The 18473-nt window shown below is 44.1% G+C and overlaps 1 protein-coding gene across 5 annotated transcripts in view; it reads left to right on the top strand.

The window, feature by feature from the left end:
• TPO (thyroid peroxidase) overlaps window positions 1-18473 on the top strand; it is a 114310-nt gene that overhangs the window by 49796 nt on the left and 46041 nt on the right. For all 5 annotated transcript variants that reach the window (XM_081856919.1, XM_081856918.1, XM_081856920.1 and 2 more), the window contains exons 6-8: window positions 916-1045; window positions 1826-2032; window positions 16692-17207. In XM_081856919.1, coding sequence (XP_081713045.1) covers window positions 916-1045; window positions 1826-2032; window positions 16692-17207 — 853 coding nt within the window. The remainder of the gene's footprint in view (window positions 1-915; window positions 1046-1825; window positions 2033-16691; window positions 17208-18473) is intronic.

Here is an 18473-nt window from a genome sequence, read left to right on the forward strand (position 1 = left end):
CTACTTCAGGAGTGTGGAAGGACTTGGGCACGCCAAGCAAAATGTTTGACATCTCCCCTTCCCCTTTGCTTATTGTTACCATAAAGAAGCAATGCAGCAGCAAGCGGCAGCTTTGTCAGCTGCAGGTGGCTGGAAAGCCAGACAGGATGTTGATGTTTGTGACTGTTACCATGGCAAGAAAGGGGCAGTCCATTCACCGTACTGAGTACCGGATGTTAGCTCAGTGTGTGTCATCTGACCTGTACAGGATGTACATGGGTGGAGTTACTCACTCTCCTGTGGATGTAAGAGTGTGCAGACATGTTTATCTGTACGGATGCTAAGGACAGAAATAAAAGCATGTAGATACATTTCTGTCTGTGTCTGTTTCCCCTCCCTGGGGATAGCAGGGAGGAGGGTGAAGCAGTGGTGTGTTTTTCTCTCGTCTGGGAAAAATCGCCGATTACAGACCTCGCCTGTTTTCCTGCCGGGAGTCGCAGGAGGGAGGTCAGTAAGGAATTCAGCCGGTGCCTGGAGAGGGAGGCACATTCCTCTGACCGAGGCAGAATTCCAACATACTGCAAATTCCTTCGAAAATCCCCTCCAGATTCAAGAGAGGTATATCGTGTGGTATGGGCCTGTTTGATACCCACAAGTTCAAAGCTCCATTGAGAAAGTGGAATTTGTTCCATGGCACTTTGGATCCTGGCCACAGCCTCCAGCTATAAAAAGTTTTGCAGGGGATAGCTGACTTTTTAAAAACAAACCTTAAACTTGTTCCATACTTATCTCAAGCTTGAGGAGTTGCATATGATTGCTTTTCATAAATCTGTCACTGAATTGAACTCATGGTTGTTGAATATTTGCCCACATGCCTGCTGCAGTTAATGTTGCTGGTTATATCAAAATGTATTCTAAAACATTTTAATTGCATAGGGAGCATCCTAGATGGGGAGCCTCCAACACAGCCCTGGCTAGATGGCTTCCTCCAGTTTATGAAGATGGACTAAGTCAGCCCAAAGGATGGAATTACGGTTTCCTACATAATGGATTTCCATTGCCGTCGGTTGGTACTCTGTGAAATCATTAAAATGTGTTGTTTTTTTATAAGAGATTTCTATACCCTGCATCAACAAAGTTTCCAGACATAGAACCACAGCACAAGAGAGAATGTGATGAAGGAAAAAATAAAACCCACCCACTAAACAGGAACAAATGAGACTTGCTTCTAAGCAGACTCACACAGGATCGCAGCACTAATGTAGCTACCACACAATAAGGTCCTTTGTTTCTGCCTAAAGATGATTAAAGACAAGCTTCTTGCAGGAGTGGCTGCCTAGGGCTGTGGGTGTCATGCAGCGTGTGTGGCCCTGGCAGTGAAATTTGTGGATGCCTGGCCCCTTCATGGGGAATTTGTGGGTGCTTGGGCACCCAGGGCCCCAGGGAGTTGGCACCTATGGCTTCTTGTTTACCGCTTAGAGCAGGACTGAGAAACCTATGGCTCTTCAGATGTTACTGAACTATAACTCCCATCATTCCACACTGTTGACTAGGCTGACTGAGGCTGATTGGTTTCCAACAATCCAGAGAGCCACAGTTTCCCTATCCCTGCCTCAAAACAACTTTGCCAAGAGAGAGGGTGTGTGTGTGTGTGTGTGTGTGTGTGTGTGTGAAGTTGTTCATGTTTAACAATTTAATAAAACTGAAATATGTTTTTAAAATAGAACAACTTTGTGACTTGTGTTATTTTAAGTGGCCAGTTCTTAGTTGCTTTCACCCCCTTTGGCTATTGAATGAAAAGTAAATAGTGTCTCATGTGCCAACTCAGTTAACTCTTTTTCTCTAGGTGCGTGAAGTGACAAGAAACATTATTGAGGTATCTAATGAGGCTGTTACTGAAGATGAGCAACATTCTGATATGATCACTGTGTGGGGGCAATACATCAGTCATGACCTTGCATTTACGCCACAGAGTGTAAATCGACCTTCCTTTCTGGGAGAAGCAGACTGCCAACAGACCTGTGAAAACAGGAGTCCATGTTTTCCAATACAGGTATCCTTTCGGTTTGTTTTCTTTAAAATATAATGGTCGATAAAGGTAGTTAAAATATGAGAGAATAAATAAGGCCATGTTTATATTTTGTTGCTAAGCCAAGAGTTTTATCAGAATGGGGCGGGGATTACTAGGGTCTTCTGCATCAAGTTTTTCATTCCAGTAAGGAAAGTAGAAACAAATAATTCTCTGTTTTAAAGGTGTCATTCAGTTTAAATTTTCCTATGAAGGCAAAGACAGCGAAACACAAAATCTAGAAAGCTATTATTTCACTGGGGATGAACTGATTTTCAGAGTGTTATCAAAATTCACTAATTTTGAGTTCCTTTTTCAATTAGTTTTTATTGGTCACAATAAGTTAGCATTACAGGTACGCTATTCCATAGGAACATACCCAATAATGAAGTCACTATTGTATACACCGAGTGGCAATAGGCCTCCAAGATTTCAGGGGGAAAAATTTTTTTCATTTTTTTTTTTTTTTAGAGTGACTGTGGGCCAGTGACTTTCCAGTGTTTTGCGCATGAGTCTTTCACAGCAATGCCTGGAGATGCCAGGGATTGAACATGAGACATTCTGCATGGAAAGCACATACCATACTTTTCCTTGTATAAGACTAGGTTTTTATACTCTAAAATTATGTTCAAAATAGGGAGCGTCTTATACATGGATAGGGACACGGGTGGCGCTGTGGATTAAACCACAGAGCCTAGGACTTGCTGATCAGAAGTTTGGTGGTTCAAATCCCCGCAACGGCGTGAGCTCCCATTGTTTAGTCCCAGCTTCTGCCAACCTAGCAGTTCAAAAGCACATAAAAGTGCAAGTAGATAAATAGGTACCGCTCCGGCGGGAAGGTAAACAGCATTTCCGTGTGCTGCTCTGGTTCACTAGAATCAGCTTAGTCATGCTGGCCACATGACCTGGAAGCTGTACGCCGGCTCCCTTGGCCAATAAAGTGAGATGAGCACCGCAACCCCAGAGTCGGCCACGACTGGACCTAATGGTCAGGGGTCCCTTTACCTTTACCTTAAACATGGATAGTGCATAGGGAGGACGTGGGATTGGTTGATGCCATGAGCCGGAGATTGTCAGCAGTGTGTTATTGGTGGCTGCATCAAGGGGTGGTGTTGATTGGCTGTTGCTGCAGTAATTGGGCGGGCAATTGGCTGCTTCTACCAGCGAGGGGACAGACAGGCTGTTGCGACACTCACGAGTGTTAGCGTAGGTCTGGCAAGTGAGTGTTTTTCGGCAACCCCCCCCCCAAAAGCTCAACAACTCTAGGCAATCTCCCCCCATTTTCTTAATTTTTTTATCCCCCAAAATAGGGGGCATATTATACACAGGGGGGGGTGTTAGGCACGGAAAAGTATGGTACTCTACCCCTGAGCTATATGGCGCTTCTCTGAGGATATATGTGAGAATATATATGAGTCTGTAATTCTGCTGCATGTTTTTAGTATGGGCTTTCTATCCTTGAAAGCGTGTGTTTGGCAAAAGCAATATGATCCCTAGAATTAATGAATGCAATAATTTGCTGTTCTGTGGGAGATTTTTTCCTCCTTCTCCTCCTTCTCCTGGAAAACACTGCTTGAAAAGCAGAAGGCACCTTTGGAAGATACTTTCTACCCATTAGCACCTTCCCCTGAAGAATACAAAAGCTCTTAAGCAAAGAATTCACTGTTCGGTTACTCCTTCGCTGGCTTAACAGTCCCCTTACAGTGCCTTCACTATAGCAAGCCTCCCCATTGCCAGATTATTCATTCCTGCTAGTCATTGTTTGTTTTGACATGAAGTCTTTCCCGTTAATTAAAATTCTTACTTTTACGTTTTAAATTTCCCTTTCTGTACAATGCAAGTCAAGAACACCACAAAATAGTGCCTAAATTTAAAGGCCAAATTATAATCCCTTTGAACGAGGAGGTGCACCTACTGAGACTCCCATTTATATAGCTATTTCAGAACCAACAGAAACCTGATACTGCTTAGGATGGACAAGGACAAGAAACCTACCCTGGACATACTACGGGCCCTTGCGAAGAATGTGAACATACCCAACAGATCTGGCATAGCAGTTGGGGACCCAGCCTTTACAACCTACAAGCAAAGTTTCTTCTACAGTTCTGGATTTCTATTGGGAACAGTGGTAGGAAGGTGGCAGTTGCTTCTCCATCTCTTATCCCATTGCACCTAACAGGAGCATGGACTAGTTTTCCCTCCCAATCCAAAATCACTCTGCGAAATCTTAAAAGCTGTGCAGCGAGCCATCAGCAATCTGTGTGGAATTTGCTTCCACAAGAGGAGGTGATGGCCACTAGACAAATTCAAGGAGGGACTTCCGGGATAGCGCGAACGGGTAATGGCGGATTCCCTCCGAGCCCCGGAGGGAATCGGCTCCGTCGAGGACGGGTCTTGCCGTGCCGGCGACACGGGGACCCTTAAAAACCGCAAGCGCGGAAGCTTGTGGACCTGGTAACTCGGTGGGCACCTCAAGCGCCCTCCCCGACCCGCGAAGAGCCTTTTTAAAGGCTGCGGAGTGGACTGGGGAGCGGCGTGGTGCTGAGAGTTCAGCGCTACCTCGGCGGAGCGAAGCCACGAGCCATGACCGTAGAGCGCCGTCTTTCTTCCTGAAATTGGGACTGAAAAAAGCAACCCGTGAGTAGAAGGAAATTTTGGCACTAAAAGTTTTTATTCCTGAATTCGAGTACGATCGGGGGACGTGTCAAAAAGGAAGTCCACACTCCCCCCCCCACCAAAAGACTTAAAGTAAGGAGAGGAACACTAAGTCGGAAAAACTGTGGTGTTTAAAGAAAAAGCTTTCATAAATTGGATTAAAAAGTTAATTGTGCTGGAGTGAAGAGAGGGGAATTTCAGAGGTTTTTTTCTTTTGTTTTCTCTGGCTGACCCCCCCCCCCGAACCCGGGCAGCGCCCTGTGTGTGAACCCGAGAGAAAGAATAAGGAGTTTGACAGCTGTCAAAAGAGCTGTCAAACGGATAGTTAAAACCTGGAACTGTGCTACAAATATATTTTTGGATTAAAAGTGTTACATTAAATTCACTGGAAACAAACTAATTTTGAACAACAAAGTAACGGACTGTTGGAAAAGAACCATGATGGAAATCCCCCTGGAGGGAACTAAAGACATTGCAATGGCGGCTGAAGGAAAATTACTGGCAGAGATAAAAAAAATGTTTTTTTTGGTGGGAGCTCTGCAAGAACAGAGCTCGGCTATGAGTGAACAATTGATGACCTTCAATCTTAAACTAAGCAACTCTGTTGATGGAATTAACCGGATGGAAAAAGAACCTGCAGCTGCAGAAGAAGGGATAACTTTAGAACTGGGGGAAAAAGAAGAAGGAGAAGAGGGAGTTCAGGAGGAAGAGAGTAATCAAAAGTCTGTAACTTATGGGAACAAAAGAAATGAAGAAGACAACCAAAGGATTACAAATCTGCAAAGAAAGATGGAAGTCCCTGGAATAACTGGAATATCGAGCTATAAAAGAATGAACAAGTTTGATGAGGACTTATTCTTTAAGCTGCAACAGGGGAGATTTGTTGATCCTGGACAGAAACTGTTTCTGTTTGATTTGGAAGGAGGAAAATATGAGGAACTGGGGACAGAATTCCTCCGAGAAGAGAAGACCAACAAAAAGGACTATAAACAAAATTGGTGGAAAGAGACTAATTGGGGCCTAAGGGCCTCCGATGTGAGAAATCCGGGTTAAAAATATGGGAAGGGGCAAAAACCGGGGTAGGGGAGGGAGGGGAGTGTAGGGTGGTAAGACTCTGGGATCTAGAACTGAAATATTATGATTTTTGGTTCAATATATGATTTTTGGTTTAATATAAAGACCGAGGAATTTGTGGGAGAGAAATTAGGCCGACCTTAGAGAAAGGATTCAATGTATATAATGGGATATGATAAGTAAAAATGGAAAAATGATAAATTTTAAGAAAGATATGAACAATATTTAAGAGAAATGAACAAATAACTTGCTGAGATACTTAATGAAATTGGAAGGTGGGTAGGGGGGTGTGGGGAAGTCACTGAAAGAAGGTAATGAATGTAAGACTATGAAATTATAGATGTTTTGTTTTGTGTTTGTTTTATATGTGTGTGTTTGTCTGAAAAAGCTGAAAACCCAATAAAAATTTTTATAAAAAAAAAAAGACAAATTCAAGGAGGCTTTGAAAGAGGATTAGACAAATTCAAGGAGTCTTTCAATATGTACCACCTGGGAATCACAAGTCGGGTCCTGCTTGGGGGGTTCTTCTCTCGTAAGCATCTGGTTGGCCACAGTGAGAACAGGATTTTAAACTAATGGGCCTTTGGCCTGATGCAGCAGGTGTCTTCTTATGTTCATATGAACTGGAATTAACTGTTGAAGAAGCAAAGAACATGATGTAGTGGTGGTCAATATGAGGTCCTCCTTCCTATGGCAAGTGGTCAGGGATGACTTGAGCTGTAGCCTTATGGACTGAGCCATTTAGTTTGTTTAGTTTACTTTTAGTTGAAACTGAATTCTTCTTAAGAACATTTTGCTCAGACCTAGGTTTCACTGTGCCAGCAGGGATGGACCAGACAAAAATGCAAACTCTCACACTTGGAGTTACTCTGACATTTCTGATCTAGATCTTTGTTTCATTCATTTGATTGAGCTAAAGGCGTTTGTGGAATTAAGGTGATGTTATCTGGCAAGCTTCTTGCAAATAGGTAAATAAGTACTTATTTGTAATGTGCTTCTCTGGCCATGTTTTTGAAATGCCACCGAGGGTATTTTGCAGAATAAGAATTGTCAAGGAAAGAGCTATCCTGGCTAGGTTTTGTTTTGCTGCTTCTTCAAATAAGAGGGCTCCATAGAGAGATATTTTTTATTATCCTGGACTTACTTCTTCCTGTGGAATATCATCATGCTCTTCTATAGCATACATTCTGGCAGATGAAAGTACCACGTCAAACGCTCCACTTGGGAAATGAGCTACAGAACTGCATCCTGTTAACGGTACAGTTTCAGAATATCTAAAGATTGTTTTGTTTTGTACTTGTTTCCCCCATCAGTGGACGATGTGAAATTATAGAGCTGGAAAATGGGCATTCTTCCAAGCCAATGTGTTGCCCTTTTCACCCTTCAAAAAGTAGCAAACAAACATTTATTTAAAACAGATGGGAAAAATTTTTCCTAGGTTATAGTTGGCTACAGTAATACACAAGACTCGCTCCTGGAAGCTCACCCTGAGGGCTCTTTGCAGTCAGGCAAAACTCACTGTTTGAGGTTCCTTCCACAGGGATGTCAGTCAACAATTGATGGTGCCTCTGCTGGTGTCAGGTGTGGCACCCTCGCCCTCCTGATATTTGTCTTTCTTCCTTTCATCTTAGGTTTTAAAATTGCCTGGAAACTTTGATTGCCTATGCATTTTGAGAATCTACTGTTGTTTCCCCTTTCCAATTTTTAAACAGTTGTTTTATACAGTACTTTTTTGTAAGTATATTGAGAATGTTTATTGCTGGTAAAAAAAAATTTCTATGCCAGATGGCTTAGGGAGGAGTCTATGCCAGATTATTATTATTATTATTATTATTATTATTATTATTATTATTATTATTATTATTATTATTATACTACAGTGGCACCTTGGGTTAAATACGCTTCAGGTTACATACACTTCAGGTTACAGACTCCGCTAACCCAGAAATAGTACCTCAGGTTAAGAACTTTGCTTCAGGATGAGAACAGAAATCGTGCTCCGGCAGCGCAGCGGCAGCAGGAGGCCCCATTAGCTAAAGTGGTGCTTCAGGTTAAGAACAGTTTCAGGTTAAGATCGGACCTCCGAAACGAATTAAGTACTTAACCCGTACATTTAGGTGTTGTTGATTTTTATAAGAAATATCACGTCTAATTGCACCATAAACTATAAATTATTTCCCGCATGCATATAAGGATCTCCTGCACATATAGGTTGTCCCATTCCTTTCAAAGCAGGTAGTACATAAATGAATATCACTCATTTAAGAAATAGCTGCATGGATTCCTTTCAAAGCAGGTAGCACATACATGAATATCACTCATTTAAGGAATCACTGCATGGATTATTCTCCTACCTTCAGTATGTTGCAAGATTGAGTATTACAAAATTACTGTCCATTTAAATAGGCTCATATGAAGTCTGATGGGTGTGGGCTTCCGCTGTGTAAAATGTAGCAACTGCACTGTGCAAGAAAATTACAAAAGCTGTTGCTGGTGGTCATATATCTATAGCTTATATGCCCCCTACTTTGCACAAGGAAGACTTGACTCCAAGGCTAGCATAGCTAACAAAAGAAGCTTCTCATTGTGCCGCCACCTGTCCAACAGGAGCATCCAGAAAGATTTTTCTAAAACATTTTGGGAGGTGTTTTTCTCTCCTTCATAGGCAGTGTGCTATCCTGTCGGGTGGGGGGGCCGAAATGCACGTGACCATTCTCAGTTGTGTATTATGACTGTCGTCGGCATAATAATATCGACTGCAAATTCTGGCTGCTTTTAATACGAAACACAGCTTCTAAAACAAAGGCAGAGAAAGTTAGATGAACCTAACTTTGGAATGGAAAGTGTATAGGAATGTGTAATTATGAAACTTTATGGAGCAATTGCGCCACAGGAAGTTCACAAGAATCCTTTGTATCTTAAGTCAAGCTAGTTTTGGCTAGTGTCCTGAAAGACACTTGGTACACTAATTAAAAGATGGATTCTTTTAATGCAGTCCCAGTTAAGATGCAAATAACTTATTGATGGTTACAAGGTGTTTCAAAGTGGAAGGGACTGTCCTAGAAGGTGGTGGTCTCTTTTTTGTGGGAAGTTTCTAAGCAGAAGTTAGATAGCCACCTATCAGGGATGATGTTGTAGTGGCTTTTCTGTGCTGTGCAGGGAGTTGGATGGCCTTTGACCTCCGTTCCAACTCTCCAGTTCTTGGGAGGGAAATTAGCCCCACGCTGGCTCCTTTGTGTCTTGCTAAAATCCTCAAGGGGGAAGGTTTTTGATATGATAATAAGAGTGAACAAGCAGGCAGAAGCAGTTTTCTCTCTCTCCTCTGAACCTGAAAGCTGAGCCAATGCTACATCAGACACTCATCTGAGCAAAGCATGATGGAACATTGCTTGAGGAAGGAGCTGGTGGATTTGAACTACGTTTTCAGGACAGAGGAGATGAGCTCTGAAGATGAAGAGCCACAGAATTAAGGACAGCAGACGGCAAACATACAAATGGTCATCTGTCATGTGCAATACAGGTGATTGGACTAGATCAGGCATCCCCAAACTCAGCCCTCCAGATGTTTTGGGACTACAACTCCCATCATCCCTAGCTAACAGGACCAGTGGTCTGGGATGATGGGAATTGTAGTCCCAAAACATCTGGAGGGCTGAGTTTGGGGATGCCTGATCTAGTCCAATCACCTGTATTGCACATGACAGATGACCATTTGTATGTTTGCCGTCTGCTGTTTGGGGGTGTCTGAACTACATGACGCTGAACTAGATGACTAGATGTGTCCCTTCCAACTCTCCAATTCTATGCTTCTATTGTTCTATGAACACCCATCCATCAGATGTGGTGACAATTTATTTGTTTATAACAGAATCCTCGGAACTGTTGTTTAACCCTCATAGAGCTACAATTCCCAGCACCCTTCACAAACTATAGTTCCTGGGATTACTTGGAGCAGGCATCCCCAAACAAGGCCATCCAGTTGTTTTGGGACTACAGTTCCCATCATCCCTGACCACAGGTCCTGTTAGCAAGGGATGATGGGGGTTGTAGTCCCAAAACATCTGGAGGGCCGAGTTTGGGGATGCCTGATTTGGAGAAACTTATGACTGTTAAATTGGTACAAGACTGCTTTAAATGTTTGGTGTGGATGTGACATAAGCCACTTTTCAAAGCTGCAACTGTCCCAAGGCAACTTACCTTATTAACAAATAATGCTATTTATTTATTTATTTATTTGTTTATTTATTTATTTATAAGCATTAAAACATATGATTCAAATCACAAGGAACTAGCCAGTTCTATTAAATGTGCCCAATGCAATTAAATGGATTATCTGCCCCTTTGAACAATTTGTGTTTTAGGGTTTGTTTTTCAACCTCGATTTATTTACGTTCCTTTCTTAAGGATTGAGAATAAGAAACATCCCTCCGAGCAACGGATTTCTTTTCTCAAAATAGAAGGACCCTCTTGAGTATGATAATTACAATTCAGAGAGAGATTTTAATAGCTGGTAGCTATTTGATGGCCTCTGCAGTAATTAATAAAAAAAAAAGTCAGCGTCGTAATTATATTTTATTTAAAATAGCCTTGGTGATAAATACAATTAAATAGCTGAAAATATTTTCTTCTAATGATTCAGGATGAAACATCCTGTGAATATACTGCCTCTAATTTTAAGCAGAGGATCTGCTCTCTAACTCTTCAATGTGAAAAGCTAAGTTCAGGTGGGTACTTTTTAGCAGAGCTAGAATCCTGTTCTAGAAGTATTTCTTTATTGATAGACTTCATCAAATAACCGAGGTGGGTTGTTATCTTCCTGCCAAAGGAGGAGGCAGAAGGCACCTAGAAGGTCACTAGTTTAGGCAAGGTACTGCCCTAGGATCCATAGATCATGTGACTGTCTGCAAAGGTCCTCTTGCATACAGCAGTACTTGCCCAGAATGAGGAACCTGTAGCCTTCCACATATTGTCAGGCTCCAACTCCCATCAGCCCCTGACAGGGATGAGTTAGAAGTCCAGCAACATCTGGAGGGCCACAGATTGCCCATCTCCGGTCTGCACAATTGGTAACTTTGTGTTCTCAATGACAGTTGTGTGGACAGAGCCCCGCATATGTATTGGGGCTCTGTTCAGGTATTCAGATGAAGGTATGCAGGTTGAAAATACAGCCTGATACTCCTTTCCATGTGCATCGAAGTCTTTAAATTCATTTAATCTTATCCGGCAGAGCTTTTCTTCTGAGTTAGCGCTGGGAAATGAGGTGAACTACCAAGAAGGAACCTAGTTCATTTTCGTCCTGTGATTTCTCAAAGCACATTTTTGGGAGCATTGATGATGTCTCCTAGGTATTATAAAGGAGCACATACGATTGTTGCAAGCATTGGTGTTACTCTTACAGATCACATAGGATTTGGGGTCTATGTAGGATGATGTTTCACAGTAGTTCTGTGATTGGAACGCCACATAGCGTGTTCTCCTTCATGGAGAGCACGTGTTGCGGTGAGGGCTAGCAAGACACCCTGCTGTTGCTGGGCGGGAAAGAGTTTGGCCACCATTAGCAGAGGGCAGGCTGTTGCTGGGGAGTATTATATGTTGCCATTTTTTGATTGACAGCCCTAGTCTTTAAATGCCCTGCACACAGCGTTGAGCTTCCTCTTTTCGCTGCTTACTTCGGATCACCCGCCCTCCCTCCCTATTTTAGGCTGTTTGCTTGACCTTGCTATGCCTGTCATGGGGTCGTCTGCTTTGGGGGCAGGGGCCTGGTAGGGATTTTGTCCATTTGGTTGATTGGCTGGTGCCATTTGGTTTTTGCCTACTGCGTAGCAAATCATCACAACTTGAAAGGTTGCGGTTAGACATTGGTTTGGGAATTGGTTGGTGGAGGCAGCAGCGTAGCGTGGGTTGTCAGCACCCGGGGCAAGGCAAGTAATTTGCGCCCCATAACCCGGGGCAAGGCAAGTAATTTGCGCCCCTAACCCCTAACCTGCCGCCACTGGGGGCACGGTTGCAACGCAGTGTGGGGAAGAGAAGAAGAGAAACTAGCAGGAGAACCTTGATTTCCCTCTGCAGCTCTGTGGGGAAGGAGGGCGCAGACTGGGCTCCTTCCTCGCCACAAGATCCTGGCTGCGGGGCGCAATTCGGGAGGCTCGGCTGGCCGGGCCCAGGCCCCGCGGGGCTCCTCCGCGCTCCCCTCCCCCGGCCAGGCGGCGCCTGCAAAGGCTGCGGGTTCCGCTGCGCCTCCATCTCTCTTTCCACTGGTAGCGAGAGCGGGTGGGAGGAGGCCACCCGGGAGCCGGAACCGGGCGCCAAATAAGGAGAGCGGGGCGGGCCTGGATCCTGGCCTTGTTTGGTGCTTCCCCTCGGCCGGCGGCCCAGCCAAGCCCGCGGCGGCGGCGCGGCGATGCCCGCGCAGGGGGGCGCCCACCCCTCGGCCCCCGCCCGGCGCTGCCGCCCCAGCACCTGCCCGCTCCTCCCAAGGGGCCTCCTCTCCCTCCCGCCTCTTCGCAGCAGTCCTCGCGGGGGGGACAGGCTCGACTCTCCCCTCCCTCTTGCGCCCCGTCCTGCGCGCGATCCTGGCCAGGCTCCGGCTCCGGACCTCCTTGCTGGCGCCTGCTGCTCCCCCTGGTCGCCCAGCCCGACCCCTCCTCCCAAAGGAGCTGAGCCCCGAGGCTCTTCGGCGACTCTGGAGGCGGCGAGTGCGCCCCCCCAGATGTTGCGCCCGGTGCGGCCGGCACCCCTTGCACCCCCCACGCTACGCCACTGGGTGGAGGGGTATGGATTTGGTTGTGCCTGCCCCTCCAAAAGTGCTGTGCTGCAAGGATTTTCCATTAAAGGAACCCAGGGGCTTGCCATGCTTTTGTCCGAACCCTGTCAAGGGGCTAGGGCCACGCAAGAGCCCCTGGGAGCATTCTGGGGAGAGGTGAGGCATGGTTCCCAGTCCCGTCTCTCTCCCCGGGTGTTTTACCCTTTTCTGACTTCGCGGGGCATGTGAATGTCAGACTATCCCCATGCGGGGTCAGATAGTCGCAACTAATGCCTAAGCAACCACTCACATTGCTTGTAATTTAATAAAGTAGTGGCCAAAATTATGCCAAAAACCTAAAACAAAAATAATGTGTCACTTGTGTTTTATTGGGGGGTGTCTTGGGGACCTCGACACGCAACTATTTTTCTTTTCTAGAAAAAAAGAAGTGTCCAAGGGAGGGGCTTATTTGGGTCAGGATCATTGAGGGTGGGGAGAAGAAGGCATCTATGTTTCGGCTCCAATGCACCATCTCTAACGCAATTTGCCCAAAGAACTGCAATGAACCACAGAAGGGAAAACTTTCAGGTACAAAATTATGCCCCTGTATTTTCCCCTTGCAATAGACAAGCTGAACTTTCCTTCTGGCATGGTACTGTGCAAAGGAAATGGCTTCATGTAAATACACTACAGTAAGAGTTATCGGTTGCATGAACAAGAAGACATGAGGCATGTTTGATGTCACTTAAAAAGGAACATAGTAAGGACATAAATACATTAAAATACGTAAATGAAGGGGTAATAACATACAAAATGAATTGCATGAGGGGAAATTGCTTTGCAGAAATGTGTATTTGAGGAAAGATTGCATCCAGAAGTATGTATATTAGGAGAAATCCACACAAAAATGCTGGTGAGCTTTCAAGAGGACTTTTAAAAATGTAGAGAACTTAAGAATGGGGAAACGAGAAATGGGGAGAAACAAAAACTGACAGATTCCTACCCTGCCCCCTGCTGCCACTTGGTGTGTTGCAAGAAGCTTTTCACCTTAGTTCACTAAGTAATTAAATGCCTAGTGAATTTATTCAGATTCTACTTCACAAACAGCATTTCAAAAGAATATAGGATCCAATATAGTCATACCAAGCAATAGTAGGAACAGTGTTGCCATAGATTCACATGGTGCTCTGGCTCTGAGGAATTTACAGTTTAAATTGGGAAAGGAAGAGAAGAATGAAAGAGGGGTGGATATGAGGAATGGGAGTTACCTGGGTTTAGGCTTATTTTCAGCTGGGGGAATGGAGGTCCATTGGATCCTAAAAATTCCTTCCCTTCAATTGAAAGGGAAAATAAGATGCATCTAAACGACCAAATTAATAAAGGAGGCAAACACTGCATCAGGGGAACATCAAGCAAAGAAAACACTTGATTACACAACAGAGGCAATAAAGGCCACGATTAACCAGAGAAATATTCATTGTCAAAATAAAGGATCACTCCTTGGAACTGTTTCCAATAAACTAATGAGCAAAGAAGTGGGAGCATTTATTAATCAAACAAGTTTTAATCAGCTTAGAAGATAAGCAAGTATTTAACATAATAGCCTCCTTGATAGCATTCCCCACAGTAATGAGTTTTCAGTGCTATTTTAGAAAAAAAAACCCAACACGGCCTATTGAATAATATGGGGGGGGGGGAATGTCATTAAGCCACAGATTTTAAAGCTCCATTACAAGTATCCTTCAGCCCTCATCATTTCATTTAAATCCCAGATTTCCTCTCTGTGTGCCTGGCATTTCCCCCATTCAGGCTGGTTTTTCTCCACCTGCATTAACACAAATTTAAAAATCCCCTTTTTGTTTGTTAATAGCACATTGAACATGGAACAGATTTGATGCATTTATAATGTAATATATGATACCTGCAAGATTAATATAGGGGTTTATAGAGCTTATCTTGACTTCTAGAGTATATGCTTAAAAAAAAAGAACTACTCTCAACAGCAAACAGAAGAAAAGGTGGATTAGGTCAGCAAACTCTACAAAGCTGGTGCTTTTTTTCTTTATCAAAGCACTGCAGAGGTTTCCCTTGAGGGGTTATTTTAGCAAACTGTATTGAAAAGTACCAGCCCTTCCTTAACAATCGTACATAATGGCAGAGAAAATTTGTCCTCTTTCCAAAGTTTGGTTATCTTTTGAAATTCACAACTGAGAGTTCTCACTGAGGACTGCCCCATGAGGGAAGGACCCATTTTTATTATCCTGCCTTGTCATGGTTCATTACATTAGGTGATGTGTTGCTAAACTTCAGACAAAATGGGTAGGGGCAACAGGGCCTCCCGACGACGATTTGATTCCTTTGTAGGCATTTGATTCCTTTGTAAATTTGCTGGATAAAATTTTATAGTCAGGAACACAGGAGCGGGAGATGTGAGGGAGTCCAAAGAAGTTAAGAAAATCATGTTAAGAGATGTGTTATATTGTATTGTTTATTGGTATTGTAATTAAAAATAAAAACTGTTAATAAATATTTATTAAAAAAAAAAAAAAGGATAAGATGGAGTTCCATCATGTTGCATTCTGTGCACAGAAGTCTACTTCAACACCAGCAGCAGAACATCAACCTTCCCTGCAGCTGAGGGCACCAGGTTAGCTTAGGGGTTGTAGGACGGCCATGTGTACACACAGGTCTACCCTCCCAACACCTTGCTTTCATTCTCTCTTTTCCAGCATCTGCTAAGCCAGCTGACCCTCATTTTGTCTGGCCAGGGAGAGAAACACATTTCTAAGTCGTAGTTTCTTGTAGGTATGTCAGGTAAAAAAACATGTATGTGGATTTTGTGCATCTTTCATTTTCAAATACTGCACGTACACACGCACATACATACCTTTATTCTGGTGGGCTACTGAAAACCTCCCATCATTCTTACAAATATCTGAGAAATTGGCCAATTGCCTGCCCTGGACAGGATTGCACTTCCTCTGAAGGAGCAGGAATGCAATCTGCCTTCTGGTTCCAGCTTCATCTCTGGAGACCTAGGTAGCCTTGGTGGTAGCTGAGATTGGTGTCAGCATAGTGCACCTCTGCTCAGAGATCAACAGTGGCTGTCAATTTACTATTGGGCCAAATTCAAAGTGTTACTATGAAGCCCTTAGCAGCTTAGGAACAGTTTACTTGAAGGGCCGCCTTATCCCAATTATGCCTGTTTAACCACTTTGTCATTCACATGAGTAATACACGTGTTTACAAGACCAATACCCTATATATTCTCATATTTTAACTCTTCCCCCTCACCCCACAAAAAAACAGTTTTTAAAAACAGAGCCCATATGTTGTGAAACTGCAAATGATATCTGTGTCCATTAAAACTTGGGGGCCCTTTGAGTGATTATGTATTGATGGGGTATTAATTGGTGCCTAAAGTGAAACTGCAGATTTTCCACTGAATAAATTTCAAATAAAGACCTGGAACTGTAAAATGGAACACAATCAGACCAGCAAAACAGCAAAAATATATATCAATATATTCCTTTAATTTGCCTATAGAGCCCAACTATTTAACAGTAACAATGAAAAGGATTTGTCCTTTCTAAACAAGGGCATTAAACTGCTTTATGCCAAGTGCAAGGCGAAGGGTATGATTTGTGCACATGCCCCTGTTCCCTTGACAACTGATGTTATGTACTGAGTTAAATAGGATCCAAAAGGCAGCAGTCTGATTGGTCCTAGAACAATAGGATTCAGAATGCAGCAGTCTGATTGGTCCTAGAACAATTCAGCAGTCTGATTGGTCCGCAGGAGCCACCCAATCCAGCTCCAGTTGGAAGTGAATCCACAACCTGATTGGCCTACAGGAGAATCCCGGAATGAGCCAATCACGTGCAGCCCATTGTGTAAATAATGTCTATAAAGCAGATATTTTGGGGAAACATTCATTCCTCCTCACCACTATGAGCTGAATAAAGAGCATGAAATCCACTCTTGACTCCGAGTATATTTCAACTGATGTGTCATGAAAATGAAAGAGGCCTTCCACTCAGAGATCTAATCCACTGTGTGCACAATACACCATAAGAAGCAGCCCTAAGAGTTCAGCCACATGTGCATGAGCAAGAGTTGTGTCATAGTTGTGCAGTATGTTCCCTAACGAAAGGTATTTTACCTAATCCACAGGTTTTTGCCAATGATACGTTCTCTACGAGCCTGAGCTGCCTGCCATTTTACCGCTCATCCCCTGCATGTGCCACTGGTCTCCAAGGATTTCTCATAGGAAACCTCTCTGTCTTAAATCCAAGGCAACAGATTAACAGCCTCACCTCCTTCCTTGACGCATCGACTGTTTATGGCAGCACGCCTGCAACAGAGAACAAACTGAGGAACCTGACAAGCGAAGAGGGTCTCCTGAGAATAAACACTCGATATTTTGACAATGGCCGCGAATACCTTCCTTTTGTGACCCAGGTGCCTTCCCTTTGCGCCCAAGACCCCAAGGCGGACAAGAAAGAAAGGATTGAATGCTTCATGGCAGGAGACAGTCGAGCTAGTGAAGTCCCTTCACTGGCAGCTATGCATACACTTTGGTTGCGAGAGCACAACCGCCTGGCAAAAGCGCTGAAGGAAGTCAACCCTCACTGGAGTCCTGAAACTGTCTATCAAGAGGCCCGCAAAATCATTGGCGCGCTGCATCAGGTAAGCTGACATTTACCTGCATGTCGTTGCGCATCATACTTTTTGATTCTGACGCTATACAAAAAACAAAGTGTGTTTGCGTAAATAAACATGGGAGGGGGTGAGGATTGCACCCACGGTTCCTGCCCTTGTTCAGTTGGAGATGCAAGTTGGGCCATGCATATCAACTGCTCTTTTCAGGGCTCCAGAGCACTGAGCCTATGCACAAAAGAAGTGTTGACATGGGTTTGGACCAGTAGGCATCAATCCCATCACTGCGCCCTCTCTATCTGCAAGCTGCCTGTTATCCCAAGTCACTCTGCACACACACCCTGCACCCTATTAGCCAACTCCTAGGGGCCAAGGTAGGGACATGGGTGGCGCTGTGGGTTAAACCACAGAGCCTAGGACTTGCCGATCAGAAGGTCGGCGGTTCGAATCCCGGCGAGGGGGTGAGCTCCTGTTGCTCAGTCCCTGCTCCTGCCCACCTAGCAGTTTGAAAGCACATCAAAGTGCAAGTAGATAAATAGGTACCCAGCGGGAAGGTAAACAGTGTTTCCGTGCGCTGCTCTGGTTCGCCAGAAGCGGCTTAGTCATGCTGGCCACATGACCCGGAAGCTGTACGCTGGCTCCTTCGGCCAATAAAGCAATATGAGCGCCGCAACCCCAGTCAGCCACAACTGGACCTAATGGACAGGGGTCCCTTTACCTTTATTATGTCTAGCAGGCATATCGTCCATGAGCTTTATTCTCCTTGTCTACAGAGTTTCCAACTATTTGAAGAGGGGTGGAGAGTACTTAGCTTGTTTCATCTCTTAAGTCTATGCTTTCAATTTTCTCTCATTCTTTTCTGGCAAGTTCTGCTGCCCTGTGCGTTTTATCCTGGATAACTTCTCTTTATAGTTCCACTTTATAGTTCTACCTTACAGTTCTTTGGGGGCATAGTTTGCAAAATTGCATTTTGTAGGCATGTAACTGCACTCCTTAAAAGAGATTAGAGATTTACGGTGCACAAACGCTTTGCCTCTAACGCCCTTTACCACATGAAGCAAGATGAAAAATTATAAGCGTAGATTACACACACATACATATGGTGCTTTGTGAAGGAATCCTATTTATCTTTCCAGCTGCTTACATGAGCCTGGAGTAGGGCTGCTCAACAAGGAGGAAGTTTCATTTCCCCCAATAAAACTGAACAACTTTTGTGTCTGGAATTTTACTTCTTGGAATATAGCAACGCTAGCCTGGAGCATGAGTAACTTACAGAACATGGGTGGAATCCAGTTG

Source organism: Podarcis erhardii, assembly GCF_964252035.2.
Source record: "Podarcis erhardii genome assembly, chromosome: 3".
Classification (NCBI taxonomy): domain Eukaryota; kingdom Metazoa; phylum Chordata; class Lepidosauria; order Squamata; family Lacertidae; genus Podarcis; species Podarcis erhardii.